Genomic DNA, 25475 nt, shown 5'->3' on the forward strand with positions numbered 1-25475 from the left:
ATCCCAAGAGGTCACTAAGCCCCTGTGCTTTCATTCAAGTACATACTGAGGGATAACTACATTGAATAGTTACAATTATTTATGTCATATGAAGGAGAATGTTTTAATTTTTTTTTTATTTTAGTAGGTTATTTTACGACGCTTTATCAACAGCTTTAGTTATTTAGTGTCTGAATAAGATGAAGGTGAAATGAGTCCGGGGTCCAACACCGTACGTTACCCAGCATTTGCTCATATTAGGTTGAGGGAAAACCCCGGAAAAAACCTCAACCAGGTAACTTGTCCCGACCAGGAATCGAACCCGGGCCACCTGGTTTCGCGGCTAGACATGCTAACCATTACTCCACAGGCGTGGACAGGAGAATGTTATATTTTTAAAATATAACTCTGGTATTACAGTTTATCTCCCGGTACAGTTAGAATTATGAAACCTCATTTATTCTTACTAAACATCCGGATGATTCCGAAACTGCAGCATTGCACATGTTGCAATATATTTTTAAAACATTCAAAAGTGCCTGTCTGTTACAATCAAACTGTATTTTGAAAAAAAAAAAAAAAAAAACAACAACAACAACAAATCAGTATCTGCACTATGCAGTGGCAATTAAAACAACACAATACTGATAATTCACGATTATGTTTATATTTTGCTATAAGGATCCAATTTCATAATTTATCGCTATTGTTTTATCCATAGATTATTTATTACAATAGTTTAAATCCTGAATATTAATGAAACTCAGATGTATATCTAACATTTCGTGATTATAGTAATCTCCATAAATAAGGAAATAAAGAAGCTATTTTTTTTTTTTGATCAAATAACACGAGGAGTTTATAGCTGTAAATACTTACTTGACTGCTGTCTTTGTAAATGACATTTTTCGTTTTCCAGATAATCACTGCAGGCATTTTCAAGGCACTTGTACCACAAGTTGCGTTCCTTGACAGAAGACGCAATCATGGTGTAGCATGTCTTGTTCCTGACGTCCTGAAGTCGCAATAATCTTGAGAGTTCTGGTGATTCGTTTCCACTACCCTCACTGTGGGCTTTGGACGGTCCAGAATCTTGCGGTAGTGCAAGTTCGTTGAGGAATATTGGCTAATGCAGAGACACAGAAAAGTAACCATAGTTACACATCATATTCTAATTACTTTCTACTGTCTTCCTAATGAGAATTAGTGATGTGTGCTAGCAGCTTTTTTAGAGTTGAGAATAATATAAAATAACCCAATAAAATGGATATATACATTTTCAATGTTAATAATGCACATAAAAATAAAGACACAATGATACTTAACATTACTATAAACCTAATTTCTTTTCTAAATTAATTTATTTTTAATTTCTTTGAAGATGGTACCGTAACTTAAATAGAGATTGAGTTACAAAATGTGTATTCCTAATAATGTTATTTGAATAATTTCAAGGGAAAAATTGTTCCGGGATTGATACCCGGCCCCGGATCAACCAGAGGTCCCGGGATTGATACCCGGCCCCAGAACAATTTTTCCCTTGAAATTATTCAAATCTGCTTTACAGGGAGCTTTACCTGAAAGACTAGATTTGCATAATGTCATTATGAGTTTACATCAAATGTAAAGGAATCTTTAATGGAAATTGTTTTATAAGAATGTACATTCTTTACTATTCTATAATTAAGTAAAAAGCAAAGAAATCAACAGATACAATGAATGTTAAATAAGTTTCATGATATTAAATTTAGATTTAAAGAGGTTATAGCATAATAAAGAATGTTAAAAAGCTAACAATTTGCGTAATTAATTCATTGAATACTTTACGTTTTGATGTACGGTAATATTATCGAAACGTATGTGATGAGACGTTTTTGTTTACATTCTCCTCTCGCAAGTCTTGCAGAGTGCAGTTACTCTCACCCCCACTGACGAGCAATGACCTCAAGGAGCACTGGTACTCTCTGCAGCATTGCAACACGTTACATTTCGTATTCTCAAAACTACTGGATGTATCAAAAAACGTATTTGACAAAACTTGTTCACATTGACTTAATCTATTGCTTCTGTGAATTAATGTAATAGGTTCCCTTCCACCATGTAGTTCTCTACATTAAACGACTTTTGGGGCTGTTTTCTTTATTCTTCATGAGATAAAATAATGTCTTTTTCTAGTTACATTTTATATAAAGCTACAAATTCATTCATTCATAATTTTCTGCCCAAAAGCAGGTTCTTCACTACAAACTTAGCATTTTCCAATCTTCCCTTTTTTTCTGCCTTCCTCTTAGTCTTCGCATACAATCGATTTATCTTAACGCCGTCTATCATCTGATATCTTCTGCCCTGAACTCTTCTCCTGTTCACCATTCCTTCCAGTGCACCCTTCAAAGGCAGTTTCTTCTCAACCAGTGACCCAGCCAATTCCTTTGTTTTGTAATTATGGTATAAATTTTACATGTCCCATATCATGTATGTGATCAGTTGGACGCAATAAATGAATATGAACATTGTTCCCAACTCTTCAAATGTAGGCTATAACATTTTATTGGGAGAGACTGAACAACCGAACTTTTCTAGTTATACTAACATATTACTAAAACCTGCAGGTGAACAAATAACTATGCATACCTTTTTATATAATTTAAATGTCGTGTTAGCATATTTCTCAAATGAGAATGTGCCTCCAAGAGGCTTAGGAGAATAAGCTAACAAGAGGAAGTCATTCATCAGGAAACCAACCAACTCCTTTCCACTTTTAGCCTGAAAGAAAACAAACATATCAGATTCATTGTTTCTTGTTCACGTTAACACTTGTTTAAAACTTAAAACTTTCTAAGTTGATATGTTAAAAGTGTTATAATTTTAAAGAGGTTATGTACCTTATAACAGATGGGTCCCATTTCGACACTGAAAGACACTGAAGATGATACCGATACCACACCGGTGTAGAAATGGGACCTGTCTGCCATAAGGTACACAACTTCTTTAAAATTATAACAATTTTAACGTTTTAACTAAGAAAGTTTTTTAAGTTTCAGACACATCAGACATTCATGGTTTGGACTTATGACACTAACACTTGTTTGCATCAATATCTGAAGAAAAAATAATCCATATTTAATCAAAAACACATAAATAAGGTATGGTGTAAACGATACAAGCAGATTTGAACTATAATCTTTTCGCTGTAAGAAAAATCATAATGTAAACAATAGCACGTGACTGAAGTGAGGCTTCATTGGCCGCTGTTTGGCGCCATAGATTCTCAGTACGTGTTCCCGCCTACTGTTGTACATTCTGTTTCATGTTAAACATTTCCCGTTACTCGTCAAGTAGGCCTAACCTCACTACTATGCAATCGTATGCTTAGGAAACATTTACTTTATAATTACTGTGATTAAAACTCACATAACTTATTATGTACATTTAAGACTACTATTTGTTTCTCTCTGCTTTTGAGAGGGTTTCTATTCTTATGTTTAATAACCAAACACACCGAGGATGCAGAAGCCATACTTCAGTACCATGTGCTTACGTCAACAACTACGAGCTCAAGTGACGCCAGCTTGTTACAAGAACAGACTACCTCGGTATTACTGTTGGTATTCATCCGCGTTCATAGTACATAACAAAATATAAAAGTAGCTTTTCTTTTACATATCGTTTTACATATGAGTGAAGTTATATGTTTTATTGTATTTAAGAACTAGAATTCAATTTTTTATTTTCAAATAATACAAAATTATGGTTTCCAAAGACGGACTATATTTTTCTGCGTCGTGTGAGTGTTTCGACTGTGAGCCAATCACAGGTATGACAGCCACGTGCCTGTGTTTACATTAGGATTTTTCTTACAGCGAAAACAATATAGTTTATTATCCCAACAGCCTATTTTTGCAATAGGAAATTTGTTCTTATTTAATTACTATCAAGCTGCATGCATAAGAGGTGTGCAACAAGAGATGGAAGGGAACTTAGCATGACATTTTAGTTTGTTTATAATGTTTCCACTTCAATAGAAGTGGTTGTAAGGTTAATTTCTGAAGCAAGCACATTGGTAATTAACAATCTACTGGTAACACACATAACACATACACGAAAAGTTGTGTAACCTTACACATTACGAATATGAAAAATACACATAAAACTGTCAACTATACAACAGCTGCATCTTGTATGTTTCTATGTGTAAACAACCAGATGCTAGGTAAACAGATAATGTACTACATGCATGATTACATCACAGTCTAGTATATACAGTCGCGAAACTCAATACGTAGTAAATATGCAAACATTAGATAGTTGCTCACCACTAGGATCGCTAATATCGCTTCATTACAGGCAATGCAAAATAGTACCGTCACAGTCTATTGTTTCTAGCACCCTCAAAACTCAAGCTTCGTGACTGTATATAGTAGACTGTGATTACATCTACAAGAGGAATATCCTGACCTGAAATACCGGTATATGGATACCAGCATTAAATATTTGGGACACCTGTAGAAGTCATGTAAAGAAAACAAAGAGAATCACTGAATCAAGATCAATATCACTGAATTTAGAATGTATAAGTAAGCTTCAAAAGGTTTGGAAAATTTATATTATCGAAATAGACTAAGTTGAAAAGATTCATGTTCATTCTCAAATAATTTTATATTAAACGGAAATCTTCATTCGTAGTTCGTTTATGAGATTGATATGACACAATTCACACAGATTCAATAACCACTGTGTAAACAGTTCTCCATTCCTGTAACGAACGAGCGATTGTGGTAACATAAATTCATTCTGGTAGGATATTTTTATTCTTGAATGAAGTCTTTTAACACTTACACAATCACTGATGAACTGTTTGTTAAGTTACTTGAATAAATAATAATTACTTCACTATGTTAACATTATAATTTTGGTGTCATGTTACCTGATTGACTAGTTTCGATGTTGTTTGCAGCATCCTCAGATTCCTAGTGAGTTTCAACGCTATCATCTGGTTTCTTGTTGTGGTAGGTTATGTTCATAATGGTATTGAAAAGAGTGTGTGTTCTGAAATTCAGTTGAGTGTTCAGGATGTGTTGTGGGTGTGTGTTTTGTCAAATTCCAGAACACAGTGGAATACTCAAAAGCTTAATTCTAAACGCATTACTGTAAAAGCCTAACAACACATAAAATATAGAATGTCTCTACATCTTTGACGCAGTGAAAATACCCAAAAAATCTCGCACCATATATACTGTATATCAGGTTTGGTCAAGATCGGTTCTTGTAGTCATTAGGGAGATTTGATGTGAAAACAGGCACTAATAAATTGGAAAATACATATAACAATATAATAAAACTCTGTTACGCTGGAACTCCTTAATCCAAACAAACATTCTGAAGAAAAACAAGAACTGAAAAGACTACAGTGGACTATAGTGGACTTTATGTTGTCAGCAAACAGCTGGATACATTAAGAAGATTGATTGATTGATTGATTGACTGATTGAAATATTCTGAAGAAATAAAATTTTATCCCGAAAACTCTCTAAAACAAATTAGACCCACTACAGTGAAATAATGCTATTATGAACACCGCTATTACGAATTTTTCAGAATAACGAAATAATTTTTTAGTCCCAGCCATTTTACTATTAATTTACATGTTAAAAATGTTCAGTTTAAAGCATGCATAAATAACGAACTATTCAGTTTAACATAATAATAATTCATCCCGCCACAAAAAAAATGTTATTTTAACGAAATTAGTCCTAATAAGCAGTTAAAAATTACTTAAAATAAATTTGAAAGAAAATAAAATAAATGAGTTATCGCTAGGCATCGGCCACCCTTGGTTTCAGTGAGTTTTCTGAATGCACTTCTGTAGACGCGATTGTTGTGGTTTGAATTTATATTTAAATGAAACGGTTTAATAAAATCGAACTTTCGAAGGCAGTTTGTTCCTAACATTGTAGAGGGAGGAAGTAAAGAAGCAGATATGGCAGAAAAGAAGCAGTTTTCGCTATACGAGAAAAGAAACATCATTGAAGAAGTAGACAAAGGAGGGAAGAAAAGCAAAGAAAGCCTATTGTAAAATAATGCTAGAATAAATTATTCAGTTGTTGAATATGCATAATTATCATTATGGTACCGATTCTTATTTGAAGTTGCAATATAATATGGATATACAGTATAACCTAACCCAGGTACAGTATCTGTTATTCCATAATATGGGACATAATTTGTAGGCAAATTTAATCAATTTTCGGTTTAACGAAATTTCACTATAACGAAAATAATTACAGTACCCTCGAGTTCGTTATACTGGTATTTCACTGTATATAAGTTTCAGAATATTGGTCAACGCAAGTTAGAACATTTTGTATGGCAGCAGCATTGAACTCAAGTGCAAAAAAATTGAAATCAAGGATTACTATGAAGCACTGATTAGAGTAGTGAAAGATCAGTCACCGCAGAAGAGATTGAGGATTGGTTCGATAATAAAATATGATGATTCAGGCTATCACATAATGAATGTATAAAAAATTATGGCTAGTATAAACAAGGCTGGAGGATCTGAAGATGAGGATTGTGACATCCGAATTCAAATGAAGTTAAGTCATGTTAAATAACACTTGAATTATGTGACAGATTACATTCATTATATTACTTAGGCTGTGTCTCAAAGCTACATTTTCAGCTGAAGTGAACTAGATTGTTGACTAAATAGCCGGATGTGACATCAGAAGTTATGATCCAAAGCTACGTAGTGCATAGCAATCAAATCCGTAGTAGCGAGTAAACGAAAATGCTTGCTTGATTGTTGACTTGTACACTAAACAAACAACAAGTTTTGATGGAGAAATCACTGCAATAAGTGAAAGTCTCAGGAATCTTCTCTGTCACATCAATAAATTTAAAAATTAAGTTATATTGTCAGACTCCAAAGCAGCTGTTCTATCAATAGTCTCTAAACACACACCTTCATCTCAAACAGCAGAAATAACTAAAATGCTCTCTCAATTAATATCACTCAATAAAAGAATTGTATTCCAATGGATACCATCCCATTGTGGAATCCTGGGAAACGAGATTGCTGATGCTTTAGCAAAGAAGGACAGCACTGCTACTTACAGACCTGTTACTAAATCTACGTATTACTCTGTGAAAAGATTTATTAAATCTACATACTTAGACTTCAACAAACAAAATTTGATAACACAATCCCAAGGGAAAAAATGGAACTCTCTGCATCAAAATCCACAGTTAATTCCCGATTTACCACGAAAATCGTCTGTAGCTGCATTTAGATTGGCAACAGGCCATGATTGTTTGGCCAAACACCTGCATAGAATTGGAATATATCAGTCCCCTAACTGCCCATTGTGCAACTCAAACCAAGAAATGGATTCGGAACACCTCAAAATCTGTGCTTCAGTGACTGGCCATGATAATATCTTTGAAAAATATTGGAGTGCAAGAGGTCAAATTACTTTATTGTCAAACACCTGGCATTAGAAAACAACAACATACTAAACAAACATGGACACCTCATTAACAATTGGGGGTTATGAAATCTGATGATGCTATGGAAATAAAATGTGAGTTCAATGTAGAATAACACGTTAACTTGGAACATTGGCATTGTTGGTATCTGGCATTACATTTTTTTTTTAAATATTGTAATATTTTAGGCCCTCATCTTTTCCACATATAGCCTACGAGTATTTTGATTGTTGATAGCTAAACGTAATTTTCGTAGATATCTTTTGAACATCTTTTACAATTTTACATCTTTCTACGTTTCTTTTCCAGTGTATGACGAAATTACCATTCAGTTCATAAACCTGACAATCAAGTTTCATGAACTATTTACTGGAAAACTGTTTATAAACACAGGTTTAGAATTTCCAAAATATAACAGCTGATAACTCGTAATGAAACTGCATTAGGACACTGCCTTCTTAATTTAGTGTTATACCGAAATGTCATGGCTTTGAGAAAAATAGTCTATGAAGAAGGCCATGATTCCAGCATACATGTTCAAAGCTCTCTAGTGTGTAGTTTACAAGTCAGCTAGTTGCTAGTTATTAGCATGTAGTATAGACTTGAGCTTTGAGACACGACCTTATTATAATTTGTAATATAATCAACACATTTGTATTTTACTTTATTATGCATTACATACTATAATGCTTTTGTTCACGTTTAAATATTTCTGTGAATCTGGACTTTTGACAACTCTCGCCTCAACAAGTCTGGATTAATGGGGTTTTACCGTACTGGTACTATCAAATTAGCTGTGTCAACTCAGATGCTTCAATGGTAACAAAATAGTACATTATGCAACGAGCCTATAATGATAGTAATTAAGACGCGAGTATGTTTGTTTATGAAACGAGCACAAGCGAGTTTCATAATTTTCATACGAGCGCCTTAATTACCATTATAGGCAAGTTTCATACTACTTTTTATGCTCGACCATATTTCTAACTTGAAATTATTCAGAAGTATTCATTTTATTCGTATCTGACTGAAGATCGGAAGTGACCTTATGCATAGCTCGTAAATTGTGAGATGTGCGCAGACGCGAAAGTATTGATTTTTTCCGAGGAACAATAATGTCATTGACCTTGATGTAATCTAGAGAATAACATGAACTAATTTTGATATAACCTGGAAATTGATTTAGAATTGAAAAACGAGATGACAATTTGAATTTATTTGAATATTATTTACAATTAACGCTAATTATTATAGTAACAGAACATAACCTTCTGTGACAGTATTGGATTTCCAGCCTCTGTGACGTTTCCCTCGTTATCTTTCGATTCCATATCCGAGAATAATCGAAAACCTGAACTTTAATGAATAGGTGTACTTTAATGACATGCATTAAAGGACTGCTACCAGGTGTATAATTACTACATTTCGGCATGGTCGAGCATAAAGATTAATTCTAAACGTATTCCAGTGCACATTTCTAACAATCAAAATAAACTAGAATTATAGATCTATGTACCTTATTAAGAACACCGAAGTGAAGAAATTTCCGTGGACCAAGCGAATTTGTCATAGAATTGAACACAAGCTTCTCTTCCAAACCTTCACACTGAACACATCGCTGAAGCCATTCCAGACGGTCTGAATTCTCCTTTTCCCGAACTCCTTCATTAACCTTCGAATTATGAAAACAATTCATTTCAATTCATAATAATTTCTTATGACATCTAATGATTATAAAAACTTCTATGGCAGTTAAGCAATTGAAACTATACCTGCATACAAAATTCTTCAGCCTTTGCAAGTGCATCCTGTAAATTCTGCCAGTCAGGGTGATTATCTGGTGTGTAGTCCAATATCTGAAACAAAAATTGACAAATTACAGAATATTTATTTTCAGGTACTTTTTAACTGCCAAAAAGTTTTTCTACGATCTTAAAATATTCATGGTAAGTAACAACTTCATTTTGTAAGACTACTGATGAAAAATACACAGTGTTCTTACGTGGTGTTACACAACTATCAGACCACGTCCAGTATTTCATTCCATTCACCGTATTTTCTCGAATATCCCTCACTCTCGAATAAGCCACGCAAAACTGCAGTAGCAAAATTCAGACTCATCACAGAACACGACTGTTTAGTGAAGCACTTAAATAGCAAGAGTACTAATGACTTCACAGCCAAGGGCCGAGTATTAAGCTGGTATTGTATTGTATTTATTAACATTCCATGGTATTCATACGTTGCTTTACAGCTAGAATACGGAACAAGTCAAAAAACTTAATACTATTATAAAGTCTTAATTTATAGTCACAGTCTAGATGAAATACATACAGACGAGATTTACAATATAGTCTACTAGTACAACACAAAGTTTTAGTATCAATTTCATGAAGCGTTATTGAATGTCATGAATTCACCTACAGAATAGGTACTTCTTTAATTTGGCCCTAAATAATCTTATGTTTTGAGTTTCATTTTTTATATCGATAGGGAGGCTATTAAAAATTTTTACTCCTTTTTGATAGCACGATAGACTTGCTGATGGAGTATGAAAGTCATTTTTTTGAAGTGTATTTATGCTATGAACTGTTGAATTAGTTACAAAGTTTTCACGATTACATATGAGAAAGATTATTAATGAAAAAATATACTGACAAGCCATGGGCATTATTTGTAGTTTTTTGAAAATAGTCCTACACGATTCCCTAGATTTGGCACCTACTATTATTCTAATTACTCTTTTTTGTAATAGAAATATACTGTTACTATCTGTGGAATTTCCCCAGAATATTATTCCAAAACTCATTACCGAGTGGAAGTATGCAAGGTATATTGTTTTTAAGGTATTGATATTTACTATCTTTTGCATAGATCTAATAGCAAAACAAGTTGAATTTAGTTTGGGGGTAATTTCTTTAATATGATTTTTCCAATTTAACACAATATCGATTTTTAAGCCAAGAAATTTGATTGTTGTTTTTTCTAATAGGGATCTATTCTTAATTATTGCGTTAGAAATTTCCGAGGTTGAATTTGCACTACACTATCACACTATTACACTATCAAAAATATAAGTTATGTCAAAGATCTTTTATAAAATATATGATAGTGTAATTAATGGGTTGTCTTTGATAAAAGATCTTTTGTAAAATGTAAGTTTGTGCATCTTGTTGTCTTTTATAAAAGCTCTCTGTAAATACAATACAATACCAGCTTAATACTCGGCCCTTGGCTGTGAAGTCATTAGTACTCTTGCTATATACTGTTACTATCTGTGGAATTTCCCCAGAATATTATTCCAAAACTCATTACCGAGTGGAAGTATGCAAGGTATATTGTTTTTAAGGTATTGATATTTACTATCTTTTGCATAGATCTAATAGCAAAACAAGTTGAATTTAGTTTGGGGGTAATTTCTTTAATATGATTTTTCCAATTTAACACAATATCGATTTTTAAGCCAAGAAATTTGATTGTTGTTTTTTCTAATAGTGATCTATTCTTAATTATTGCGTTAGAAATTTCCGAGGTTGAATTTGCACTACACTATCACACTATTACACTATCAAAAATATAAGTTATGTCAAAGATCTTTTATAAAATATATGATAGTGTAATTAATGGGTTGTCTTTGATAAAAGATCTTTTGTAAAATGTAAGTTTGTGCATCTTGTTGTCTTTTATAAAAGCTCTGACTAGCTTGAAACTAATATGGCAGAATGCCTTAATTTGATTGGGATGTTAGTATGACCAAATGCCGATATCAGAATAAGAAACAAATGAAATGTACGTATAACACAAGACATTAGGGCCACAGTGTGTATGGACTACGAAAACATAAATTGAAGACAAGAAGCATACGTAAAAACAGCAGAGACTATTGCTGTACAGGAAGGAAGCACAAGTCTGGACACACTAAAATTATCTTAATATATTCTCAAATAAATTTATGTAACTTTTCAAGTCCTCGCATTGTAGCTCTTTTAATATGCTTTGATGGATACTTTTATCACAACTTGTAATCCATGGCTTAATTAACTCACAGGTGTTTCCTTTCCAGGATTATGCATATTGTAATATTTTTAACTAATTGTAGTTAAGCACTTATAACACAGTTCTTCGCTCATTTTTGTACATCTGTGTGTGTGTGTGTGTGTGTGTTCTTTAATTTCAGGTTATCTTTGATAAAATATTTTATCATATTTTTTGTCAAAGAACTTTGATAGTGTAATACCAGCCTTAAACAACAACAACTTTCTTTTTCTGGGATGTTTCTACAAGCACCTTTTTAATTAGAAGGGGGTACTTTGTAATCCGCTGCATGGGTTTGATGAGGAAGCTGCTCAGAGGCATGCCGTGAATCCTGGGGTCGCTCTGACATTGCTTCACTACAGAGCGAAACTCTGCCGATTCTTCTGTCAGTTGCTGAAGGAACTTGGCTGCACTGAGCTGCCGGCTGCAGAAACGGATGTACGCCGTCATACACGGTAACTAGAATATAAATATAACACAGTATGGTTCATGTTCTCTTTCTTTTGCAATAATACGTCAAAATTTATAAGTACAGTACATTTTATCATCAAACTGTCATGACTGAAGTATGAAATATCAAATGCACATGGGTCATAGCTGCAAAGTACTGCAATGCAAATGTTTCGCTCGCTCGAATTCGTTCGAAGGTCCTGCATTCGAGGGCATTTCCTTTGAGCAAAGAGCACTCTAAACCATGTTAACAAGCAAACTATGCTTGCACAAAGAGATTCGCTTCAAGCAACCAGAAATCATTTAAATTTCTATTTGGAAGAGTAGGCTACATAGTCTACAGTACTCCTTACTCTGACCTAATGAATTAGATAGGGCTGTAAGTGATACCATGTTGATGTCACTTGTGAGATTCAGGCCTGTGTTCGGACAGTTGACTAAACAACAAACAATATGTTCTGTGAGAATATGAAGGATAAAGTAATATAATGTTTAGTTCGTTCTGACTTGCCATTATATTTACCACATTTTGTGCTCAACTTGACATTTTCTCGTTTTTTAAATGTTTTATCTAAATCAGGCATGTCAACTGATGCCCACAGGAGCAAGCGCGCGCTTTAGAGCCCAGGAGAGCCTGAGCGCTTTACAGCGGAAAGGAAAGAGACAGACGAAAGAGGTGGTATATGCCGCTTGGTTGAGCTATATTCAGGGATGGCCAGCACTGATTCAATAGATAAAGGGAAGAGAACTTATTAAAACTGTATCCATGTTAATTTTTACATTTGCCTGAGAAATATAAGTGCATTATAAGAATGTAAGTTTTAATTTTAATGCTCATTTTTCACCAGTTTGATTTTTTTATTCAAAAGAAATATTTTCTCAACTTTTCGTATAGAAAAGTGAAATTTTCAGGTATAGGCCTATTTATTTAGTAGCCTTACAGAATGTTTTCGCAAATCTAATATACCGTATATACGTATTACTGAAGATAGTGTATTGAAAATTTTGAAAATATTCGCATGGGAATTGTTTGTAAGGAAATGAATTAACAAAGCAACTACTGTTACATCATAAGCAAAAGATACGTGCCCATGTGTTGTAAAAATGTCAGCTCTATAGCTTCAGCAGATTTCGAGAAAATAATTTAATATTGTGATGATAGGAAGTTGCTCACAAATATCACCTTAAAAGCATAATGCGATAAGAGTTTTGTTATGTAATATTAGTTACACTTAAAACAGATACAGTATCTAGGTAACTTTGCTTTGTACTGTAATATTGTTTTGATTAGTTTATTGATTACTTTTATAAGGCTAAAGATACCATCAATATAAATTCCAACTTATCATGTCATACTCAATCTCTATCTTTGGAATATCACTTTCTTTATGAATGATGTGTTTCATCCACTTAATACAGTATAATATTATACTACTATGGAATTTAAGTGAATATTCCTTTTTAACTCTCTATTATGTTAACCGGTATTAAGATTTAAAACACAAGTGCAATATTAAGAAATCAGTGTTAGTACTTTTGTTTTACAGACAATATAGATAATATCAAACAGAAAGAAGCCATATAAAAATAACGACATAAAATTTCACGTTCCGTTTGAAGTTTGTGCACCACTGTTTTCTTAATCCAACAGGTTGCTTATTCATATACACAACCCTTCCTCTTTCCATACTTAGCGCCTGCTGCCCGTGCACGACGTCAAGGTGAGAAAAATGCGCTTGCTTTGACATCATTGATCTAAATAATCTCACTAGAGGTTTTGATTTATCTAGGGAAAATAAAAACTCGAGTGGAATTTAATTGATTCTTACACGATCAGAAGAAAGTATATAATGATTAGAAGAAATAAAGTTCCCTAATACAATAAAATATTAATTGACTTACTAAAATACTGAACTGTTGAAAATGTATTATTGTACTATATTCCGCTAGATGGCAGTAGTGTGTTATGATTAGTTGTTCTCTTGTTACCAGTTATGCTAACTATACAATCTATATGGACGATTACTAGTCAAGAAGGCTTTGTTCTTTCAGTTTCATTTTATTAAAACAGTTGCATTCCACTTCAATTATCAATATTATATATTAAACAATCTCTGATATGTGACTATCTATAATCTTATAAAGCAGAAGCTATAACATAACCTAAAAAATATAAACAAGATAAATGATAGAGAAGTTTTGATTAAGGGTGATGAAATAAACATGAATCATTTTAAAAGGTAGAATTATTGAAAGTACAATCAGGTTACAGCATTGCCTTAACTCTCTCAGCTGCTTAATCTGTCCGGACAATATAATCTTGTTGATCCTTGGTAAGTTGTTCCATTTTATATTATCATAGGAGTGATGGCAGGAGGAAGAAGAATAAAGTGCAAAAGAACTGCTGATGATACAGCATTGTTAGCAGAAGAGAAGAAGATACTAAGGAATAAGCTACTGGAGCTAAATGACGTCTGTGAGCAATATGGTATGAAGATAAATGTAAATAAGACGAAGACCATGGTCATAGGAAGAAAAATAAAGAAGGTAAACTTGCGAATTCTAAATGAGATAGAAGAGCAAGTGAACAGCTTCAAATACTTGGAGTGTACTATAAGCAGTAATATGAGCTGCTGCCAGCAAGTTAAAAGGAGGATAGCAATAAAAAAAGAAAATCTTCTGCTGACCTCTGAAAAAAGAACTAAGGAAGTGCTTTGTGTGGAGTTTGGCATTGTATGGGGCAGAAACATGGACATTACAATGAAGCGAAGAAAGCGAACAGAAGCATTTGAAATGTGGATATGGAAGAGGATGGAACGTGTGAAGTGGACAACAGAATAAGAAATGAAGCTGTACTGGGAAGAGTGGGTGAAGAAAGAATGATGCTGAAACTGATCAGGAAGAGGAAAAGGAATTCGTTGGGTCACTGGCTGAGAAGAAACTGCCTACAGAAGGATGCACTGGAAGGAATGGTGAACGGAAGTAGTAGTAGTAGTTTTATTTTCCTGGAAGAGTTAAGACCATAAGGCCTTCTCTTCCATTCAACCAGGTTTGAATAATATACATGAAATACATAAATAGAAAACAAAACAACACAAAAGAATATATCTTAGAGATTACATAAAATAAAGTAGAAAATTACATATAATCAAGCTCCCAAGTCAATATTATAAATGACCAATCAATAGCTTCAAAACTAGATTTTACAATATTGGTTATTAAATAATCCTTTTTATTCTGTTGCTGAGTTTTTCAACACAGATTTGTATGAAATTGTATTTTAACAAATAAGTTTAATTGCAATTTCGTTAGTTTTCTTTAATTTAAAAGTTTCAAATTATTTCATGTATTCATTGTAGGCTATTATTTAAATTTTACTGTTTCTTTTAGTGTTTTTTAAAATGTATTTATATGTTTTTCAATGTATTCTGACGAAGCCTAAAACTGTATGTCTAATGGCCAAATAAATTGAATTGAATAATTGATTAAATGGGGATCTTACTCGTGTTAATTGTGTAAGCAATTATTTATATTCAAGTGTTAAAAGTAGTGTATGAAAGATTCAACGTAAATTGAATTGAATTGAATCAGTTACATAATATTTGTAAGGGGGATATATACAATTTACAAGACATAAACTGCTCGAGATAAACTCGACGATTACTTATATTATACCAATAAGAGACGCATGGGATAATTAATAAGAACAGAAAAAATTTAGATGATAACGAATTCACTTGAGATAGAATATACAGTGATACAGAGTTCGGGGCAGAAGAAGATATCAGATTATAGACGGCAATATGGATCATAATATGAAGAGACAAAGAGGACGGCAGAAAATAGTAAAGATTGGAGAAAGCTGGGTTTGCAGTGAATGATCTGCCCTTGGACAGAACACTGAATGAATGTTTCACATAGCCTACAACTTGTACTCACATTTTCACACAAGATATCTCCTATCATACGGATGATTCCTTCTGGACTCATATCCCGTCTCACCTGCAAAGCTCTGAAACAGGAACACAACAAGCAGACTTTCCCACTTCGTTTTTAATTAATGCCTCAAAAGTGATACTCCATATTCATAGTCCATATGTAAAAGAAAAGCTTCTCTTCTCACTACGTGATTCTGCATGAAGAGCAGGAGGTAGAACTGCCATCCTTCCTCAATCTCAAAGTGATATACTATTTCCTGTCGATTACTTACTTACTGGCTTTTAAGGAACCCGGAGGTTCATTGCCGCCCTCACACAAGCCCGCCATTGGTCCCTATCCTGAGCAAGATTAATCCATTCTCTATCATCATATCCCACCTCCCTCAAATCCATTTTAATATTATCCTCTCATCTACGTCTCGGCCTCCCTAAAGATCTTTTTTCCTCTGACCACCCAACTAACACTCTATATGCATTTCTGGATTCGCCCATACGTGCTACATGCCCTGCCCATCTCAAACGTCTGGATTTAATGTTCCTAATTATGTCAGGTAAAGAATACAATGCATGCAGTTCTGTGTTGTGTAACTTTCTCCATTCTCCTGTAACTTCATCCCTCTTAGCCCCAAATATTTTCCTAAGTGCCTTATTCTCAAACATCCTTAACCTATGTTCCTCTCTCAAAGTGAGAGTCCAAGTTTCACAACCATAAAGGACAACCGGTAATATAACTGTTTTATAAATTCTAACTTTCAAATTTTTTGACAGCAGACTGGATGATAAAAGCTTCTCAACCGAATAATAACACGCATTTCCCATATTTATTCTGTGTTTAATTTCCTCCCGAGTGTCATTTATATTTGTTACTGTTGCTCCAAGATATTTGAACTTCTCCACCTCTTCAAAAGATAAATTTCCAATTTTTACATTTCCATTTCCTACAATATTCTCGTCACGAGACATAATCATATACTTTGTCTTTTCGGGATTTACTTCCAAACCTATCTCTTTACTTGCTTCCAGTAAAATTCTCGTGTTTTCCCTAATCGTTTGTGGATTTTCTCCTAACATATTCACGTCATCTGCATAGACAAGCAGCTGATGTAAGCCGTTCAATTCCAAACTTCCTGTGTCGATTACATCACAAAAAACCATAGTGATACAGTAAAAGCCCGATATAGCCCGGGAATTCGTATTTACCATAGGGAAAGTAATTGTCCTCCTGTAAAAAACATAAAATATACAATACTTTTAGCAGAAACCAATGTTAAAAAGAAATCAATTTAAAAGATAATACTGCATACAGCGTTTCTGCAATATAACGTGCTGCATTAGCAGGTATATACACAGCCCTTAGTGGACAATGACCTTTTCTTCGGGGTGGGGGATGTTCTCGTTTTATTTATTTTTTTTTTTTTACTGTGGACTTTTACTATAAAGTCTCGTTTTCAACTGAATACTTTACACTTCTGGGTGTAGTACTAGTATTTATCTGGTGATATATGTAGAATCACGAAACATTTCAGTTAGCAAGAATCATCAGTGGGATCATTGGGAACCCAACACGTCAGTGTATAACTAGTCTATTTATTAATGTTACTGTTAAAACGCGAAATCCATCAAAACCAATTGAATTAGTAAAAACTACTGGCAGTTTAAACAATTGTAGATAGATAGAAAACGAGTTTTCATATGGTCTAGAATCGGCGACAGGTTAGGTTTGGTTTGTTTAGGTTTTTGGTAGGCCTAAAGCATATACACTTTTTGTTCATGTTTTTGTTTGTTTAAATTAGTTTTACTATACAAATCTGACTTCTCAGGTATAGCTCCTTGTTAAGCTGACTTGAATAATTTCAAGGGAAAAGTTGTTCCAGAACTGGACATCGAATCCGGGATCTTTGGCTGAGAGCACGAATGCTCTACCGACTGAGCTACCCAGGAACTCTACCAGAACCCGGCTCAATTATTCTCTTGAAATTGGTTTTGATGTACTTCGTGTTTTTACGTTAACAATACCTATCCCCAAGAACGAGAAAAGAAGAGAGAAGAGATATGGCCAGACTTCATGAACAACTGAGAATGGACACGATCAAAACAGGAGCTACGACACACTATTACAAGACTTGCAGTACATGGGTATCACCACAAACTCTGCAGAAGACAGTATGTGTTCGATATAAGTGTACTGAAAATCAAGAACAGAGTCGTAAAAGTGGAAATTTAGGATGATCTAAATCAAGTTGTTAAGTTTTTAAAGGTGAGAATTGTCGAATGTTCTAAATCAAGTTGTTAGGTTTTTTAAAGATGGAAATAATTGATCAGTTTAAAGAGCATCTATATAAGGTATATCTGTAATGAACGTAATTGTGGCACCGGATACAAAAATTGTGAAGTCCACATTACATGGATAGAAATATTGGCAATCTAAAAAAAAAAAACTCTGCAGAAGATCATATTACCACGACCCAGAAGAATCTTGCGTGTGTAAATTATGTGAAAAAAGTGCGAGAGATAACATATAATAATATGTGAAAAAAGTGATAAATCAGTGACAGAATACAACAAAGATTAAGAGTAGACATTTGCACATTCGTGCACACTTCCTTTATCAATTCACATCAACAAGATTTACAATACGGCACCAATAGAACAACTGTCCTGCTTTTTAAACAGTGAGTGAGGGAAGATGAAATATTAAACTGATTCTGTATTTGAATTAGAGACTCTATAGTCGCGATGCTGTTATTTCCGGCGTGACTCCGCCTCTTTGCATACGTCTTAGGAAGTGAAGGCTCTATAAAGTCTAGGTAGGTAGTATCGTTCGCCATTTTTGTTCTTTCGTTCCTGAACTACCATACGAGGAATCTATTTGCCACACCATTAAACATTATCATGTCGTAGCTCCTATGATAATAAATCAAACGCACTGTAATTCAGCAAATAATTGAGTGGCAAATAACGTCTTCGTGTGCTTTCTGCGAACGCCAACGAAAGAGCCAAAATGGCGGGCGATTATATTAAGTATTTATCGAGCCTTAAGAAATTAATAACGTCTTCATAAGCGAATCACAAGACGCACACATTTAAATGTAGCTGACCTGCAACGCGATTGGCTGCCAGAAATTAGAGCGACGGGACTATACATAAATGAACTTTCTCTTTACCTAAGGAACATGTAGTTACAATCGATGATTTCCCTCCAGTTCACAAATATCTTCTGTATATCCTGAAGGCTCAGAACCTGCGCTGCTACTAAAGGTTCCTCAAACACCTGCAAGCAACATAAGCTATTTTTCTAAATTTTTATATAAAGTAAGTAAGAATATTTAAAACTTCATTTGACTTTTATGAATAAAAATTAAAAAATATATAACTAAGCACATGATTTTTTGTGAACATTATGAAGGTGACTACGTTAAAGTTAAAACTAAACATTTCTATTTTGAGCATAATGCGAGATACCGGTATTCATTTTGCATCTGCAACTCTTAAATAAATGAATAACTATACTTACGTCATGCACTGCTATCATGTCGTCGATATAGGCCTGTTCAGTTGTTATAAGTTCCATGATGGCATCTTGATGTTTCTTCTCTAGTCCAGTTAATTGTGCAGATACTACTTAAAACAAAGAAATGAAGAAATAAGAGCACTCAATCCTTCAAGGAGATCATTTATAATGAGCGAATTTAAAGCATAGCAATTAATTTTAGTGACTGAAATTCTGTGACAAATTTGTGTTCTGCACAACCTTTTTAATTCAAATCGACCATTTAGAATGCTTTTGGTGTCGCGAAATTTATTATTATTTTTATTATTGGGTTATTTTACGACGCTGTATCAACATCTAGGTTATTTAGCGTCTGAATGAAATGAAAGTGATAATGCCGGTGAAATGAGTCCGGGGTCCAGCACCGAAAGTTACCCAGCATTTGCTCATATTGGGTTGAGGGAAAACCCCGGAAAAAACCTCAACCAGGTAACTTGCCCCGACCGGGATTCGAACCCGGCCACCTGGTTTCCTGCGAAATTTTCTTTGCAAAATTGGGGAGAGGGTAAAATGATGATAGGGTATTTTGGAATTCAAATTCGGATTCAGAGCACACAAATTAGTAAGAATTCCCCACTTCTGCTTATTTCGGGCACAACAAAAACTTAAATTTTGTTCAGTGTTACCTACCACGTGTGATCATCATTATTATTCTTTTTCTTGTTCCTGGAAGGTAATTGCATCTATTGATGTGTTACGATTTCATGCCACTATTTGATCGCCCTGATGACCTGTTTCCAATGGGTGTATTTATTTTAACATTTTCTGAGAAATCCTAGATCTGTTCATTCGAAGTATGTACTCCTTCCAAAGGGAAAATAAGGAGATTCGAACACAACAACTCATCAATTTTAGACTCAAGTAAAACTGTATTGTAAACTTATCCACTCCATCATTTTATCAGGTAAAAGGTATTTTCAATTACTGTACTATATTATTACAATTAACGAAAACATTTCACTCACCAGTGATGCTACTATCTGTACAAAAACGAAGAAGCATTCAACTACTACATAAATATTGTGACAGCGACGTGAGATTCGAACTCACGACCAGCGTCCCGCGAGAGAGCATATCGCGCGGGCTTCACGGGGAAAGGGGAAAGGAGCCTACACGCGAGGGGAGGCTGCGCGCGCAGTTGCTACTTAACGCAGTGAATGTGGAACGACCTTCCCGACTATTCCAGAAATCCGTCGAAGTGGAAGACTCGCGAATTTTCGAGGCTACGTCGCTGTGGTTATAAATTACGGTCGCGAAGGAACGACAGCAGTTTTGCAGTTAGCAGTTTTCAGTTATTCAGTCAGTGAGAAAGCCAGAGCAAGGAAGCCAGTCTTGTGTACCGGAGTTCGACTCGAGTGTGCGTCCGCAACTGCGTCAGCAGCCGAAGGCCTGAGTTCGAGTGCAGTGGACCGCAGTTGGAGGGACCTGAGTTCGAGTGCAGTGGACCGCAGTTGGAGGGACCCGAGTTCGAGTACAGTGAACTGTCTCTGAAGGTCTGTGGTTCGAGATACTGTGAACTCGAGTGACTGAGATAGAAGAACTGTGAACTGAGAACTGGTAGTTCTGATTTGTAAATAGTGCTTTGTAAATATTAGTTAAGATTAACAGTTCATTGTTGTGCGTAATAGTCCAAGTAAATTGTCATTGTCGTCGGTGGAGTGCTATAACGAATACTGTGTTGAGTGAAGATCCAATTGTTGACGAGAGCGTTTAAGGTGAATTGTAGAAAGGAATTATTGTTGTGACGAATAAATTACATTGTTGTTACTAATAAAATTCACAATATTTTCGGCAGATACTATACAACTCTGAGTAATACGAGGGTCATTTCGTAAGTCATAGCAATTATGTCAAATTTTCCGAGTAACCGAAAATGTGGAAGTTTAGAATATACGTTTAAAAATCTGTTGTGCACTGTACAGGATGCCACCACCAGATTGCGTCTGTGTGCATTGGTGGCTAGTTGACACCACACGCAAAAGTTAGTATGCTAGAGGCTGTGCTGCAAGATGGATGTAAATAAAGTTGAACAGTGGTCATACGTGAAAAAATAGCAGTTCTTCGTGGCAGAAATGCTTCAGTGTCATTCTGAGCTACAAGAAGCAGTGGGTGATAGTGCGTTGGAACATCCTCCCTATTCGCCTGATCTCTTTAATCCCATTCTGCAATTGAAGAAGCTACTGCGTGGGAAATGGTTTGCAAATAGGGAGGACATCTTAACAGCATTTCGGCAAGAGGTGGTACACACAGAAGAATCGCACACAGCCAATGGTATTCAATGCCTGCTTCATCAATGGCAAAGATGTGTGGAAGCCTTGGGGAGGGGATTATTTTGAAAGGTGTTAGCTGTGAGTAATGTACTTTGTTTCCTTTTGTGCTTAATAAAACAATGATTTCTATTTATGCATCTTTAAATTTCCCTTACCGATTGCCTCCTGTACCCGGACCCAATTTGGTACTAGCATTGTGAAGCACATTCCAGTGATCTTCAATCGCATATAGTGAATTTCTATTCCTGCAGCTTTATTGGCTGATATAATTAGCTGCCATGACTTATGAAATGATTCTTGTATAAATTGAACTTCTAGTGCCCCCACTCACAAGAATGGCTGCTTTCATCCCTTTCTCCTATGTCAATTGTTTCAGATTAAAATCATGGAGACTAGTGAATGTAGATAATGATGGCACCTTTATAAATTTATGTCTATGATTCAGGTTATTTAGAATCTTCAAGTGCTGCGAAAGTCTTCAGAAAAGGGAACAACTGGATAATACGCACGGCAGACCAATATCGATAGTCGACTCTACTCGCTGGCCACTAGTCACCGGGCCGTACCGAGCCATATCAAACAAAATATAATCGAAATGGTGGTAGTCAAATTCGAGACTATATTCTTAAATAATTCACTCCATTAGTCAAGTTCAAGGTTTTATGTAGTACAACGGCGGTTTTTTGAATGCATTAAAAGAAAATGAAGATGTAATAAGATAATAAACTAGGTTATCACAAGGAAATTAACAGGAAAAAAGGTGTGTTTCACGGAATACAATTAAAATGACGGAAAATAAATTTCCGGTTAATGTTCGCCAAAGCGTAAAGTACGTAATTATGACGGCGTTGCTGTTTTACTTCTGGCCTATAGAAAAATACCTAGCCTTTTACGAAAAAAAAATTTAAGGACCATGAAATTATTCACCGCTTTCATTATAGGCCTATTATTTTTTAACAATATTACGAATAAAAAAACTGTCATATTATATAATTTTAACTACTACATGGACGAATCAAATCAAGCTAACCTAACCAAAGCTAACCTAACCTAACCTAACCAAAGCTAACCTAACCTAACCTAACCAAAGCTAAGCTAACCTAACCAAAACTAATCTAATCTAACCAAAGCTAATCTAACCTAACCAAAGCTAATCTAACCTAACCTAAGCTAAGCTAACCTAACATAACATAACCTTCGTAAATGCAAGGCCTGTAACCGGAGCAAGAAGGGATCTCAATCATTTAATCTGCAAGTACACGCAAAAATAAATTCAACCACTAAGGATCACGCTCCCACTGCATGAGAGGTCCGCGCATGCGCTACAGCAAAACTGTTTCTGTCCCGAGCCTCTCGTCTAAGGCACTCGTCATAATTTACTCGCAATATTTACGCAAATACACATTGTCGCTAACAGTGGTGCTATCTCTCAATAATGTTCAGAACGAAGGAGGTAGACAGAGAGAGAAAAAATTTCTCCCGCCAACTACGCCACACACCAACGTCATGTTCTTATGTTGGTGACATTGTGTATTTACTTAAATTTGGTGGTAAACGTAACGGCACGGTTCAAAGTGACCGTGCTAATTCTCCAGTATAGCGCAGAAAAGTAAGTTTACAATGTATATTTCTCAATATTTTTTTTTTTAATCCAATGCCACCATGTTGTCATTTGACATTTCTGGTCTTCTCTCCTCGCAATGGCTTATTTGTAACCCACTTCTGAGGTTGGGGCGCCTGGAAGGCGGAGTTACGCTGCCCCGATGATGATATTATGATAGGATGATTATGAAGTGCCAGGAGAGGTCTTAAATCTAAACCTAACCTAATTTCTCAATATTATATTATAATAATTCCAAGGGAAAAATTGTTCCGGGGCCTGGTATCGATCCCGGGACCTCTGGTTGAACGTACCAGCGCTCTTACCAACTGAGCTACCCGGGAACTCCACCTGACACCGTCTCAACTTTTCCCCTTATATCCACACAACTCGCGTGGGCTGACAATTCCAAGTCACACAGAGATTGTGTGCACTCGATGTGGATCTCTGGTGTTTTGTCAGCCCACGTGAGTTGTGTGGATATAAGGGGAAAAGTTGAGATGGTGTCGGGTGGAGTTCCCAGGTATCTCAGTTGGTAAGAGCGCTGGTACGTTCAACCAGAGGTCTCGGGATCGATACCCGGCCCCGGAACAATTTTTCCCTTGAAATTATTCAAATCTGCTTTACAGGGAGCTTTACCTGAAAGACTAGATTTGTATACTATAATAGTTTGTACATAACATACCATGCCCTGTGTTCTTCGCTTAACACTTTATTTTATAATCTCTATGAAGATTGAGGCATTTATTTAACTGTGAGACAAGTTTTTCGATGCCACTCTCGTAAAATGTGGTGTCTTGACTGTTGAGCCAGCATTTCACCACTGAAGCACTGTATACTGTACATCTGCATTAACTGTTGCTCCCTTCTGCAAGAAATCGACCAGCAACACAGTTTCTGATCCCAGAAGACAGTACTGATTTCACAAACTTTTTTTTTTTTTATTATTCAATTTAATAAAACCTATTTCACCCTGAGGTATATTAGGGTTATAGTTGGCATCAAAATATATTTTATAAGCAATAAACAATAATAAAATTATGATATAAAATTGTGGTCAAGGTTGCAATTCACATGAATTATGTACAAGAATGCACCTTAATGAAAGAATAGATCGTTTCATAAAGCCTCAAGTCATGTCTCTATATTTATATCTAATGGCTATAGGAAGAAATATATATATATATATATATATATATATATAATTTGAACTGGTATTGGAAATTACGGGAAAACGGCTGGACGAATTTTAATAAATGACCCCTCATTTTGAAGCTTGGAACTCAAAGGTTTTCGGAAAAATAGTAGTTTTCAGTGAAATGTCAATTTTTAAACATAATTTTCCTATTTTCCAAAATCCATCTGTCGTCAGTTTTGAGAACTAGCTGATAGCATTCACGGCCGACTTGATATTCCCTTCGCTTTTTTGTAAAGGAGAAGCGAAGCGAAGCGAGCATCAAGTCGGCCGTGTTGCATTTCAGAATAAAACAAAACACACACTACAGCAAACAATATTACACGAAGGCCATGATCTGCAAGAATGCTGACATATTTAGGGCTCAAATTAAATTGGTTATAAAAACTGAACTTACTAAAAATAATTTACATGTTCGATTCTGTGGTGTGTAATTTTCTGGGTACAGCTGTGTATTGGATATTAAAAACTACAAAACTTGAGGTGGTTTGATGACAATATTACCATTACAAATGAAATATTATTGTAGTTAATGCCATGATGTGACTATTTTTCATTAATTATACATATTAATGCTATATTGATGATATGAAAGTGAAACGTTTTGGGGTTATATAAGTAGATGTAGAGAATAACTTAAATTAGGTTTTGATTTCTATATTTTACTGAGTGGCGGCTATATAGTACATATAGTATATCTTACTGAAAGCTATAAAACTTACGTATGATAATAATATTATTAAAAATCAAATATTTTTATAATTATTAATCAAGTGGGGTTGGGTCTTTTTCATATATTTAATGGCGGTGTGGTGTAGATATTTATATGCGTGATTCTCTTCAGTATTGGCTCGAGAGAGAGTATCTTTCATTGTTATGGAAGCAAATAACTTTCCGAATGTCTGGAATTATTCATTGAAAATAAATCCGAAAAATGTTTATTTGAACGTCTAATGAACTTAGTTTGCAGCAT

General features: G+C 34.8%; 1 protein-coding gene across 8 annotated transcripts in view; it reads right to left on the reverse strand.

The window, feature by feature from the left end:
• Window positions 1–25475, reverse strand: part of Dap160 (dynamin associated protein 160) — a 149795-nt gene that overhangs the window by 12644 nt on the left and 111676 nt on the right. For 7 of the 8 annotated variants that reach the window (XM_069815518.1, XM_069815517.1, XM_069815516.1 and 4 more), the window contains 9 exons: window positions 19402–19505; window positions 19052–19158; window positions 15889–15961; window positions 11752–11958; window positions 9237–9320; window positions 8981–9136; window positions 4435–4479; window positions 2611–2742; window positions 859–1105 (listed from right to left, as the gene is read on the reverse strand). In XM_069815518.1, coding sequence (XP_069671619.1) covers window positions 859–1105; window positions 2611–2742; window positions 4435–4479; window positions 8981–9136; window positions 9237–9320; window positions 11752–11958; window positions 15889–15961; window positions 19052–19158; window positions 19402–19505 — 1155 coding nt within the window. The remainder of the gene's footprint in view (window positions 1–858; window positions 1106–2610; window positions 2743–4434; window positions 4480–8980; window positions 9137–9236; window positions 9321–11751; window positions 11959–15888; window positions 15962–19051; window positions 19159–19401; window positions 19506–25475) is intronic. The other variant, XM_069815514.1, reaches the window with a different exon arrangement.

The sequence above is a fragment of the Periplaneta americana genome, chromosome 17 (assembly GCF_040183065.1).
Source record: "Periplaneta americana isolate PAMFEO1 chromosome 17, P.americana_PAMFEO1_priV1, whole genome shotgun sequence".
Classification (NCBI taxonomy): Eukaryota; Metazoa; Arthropoda; class Insecta; order Blattodea; family Blattidae; genus Periplaneta; species Periplaneta americana.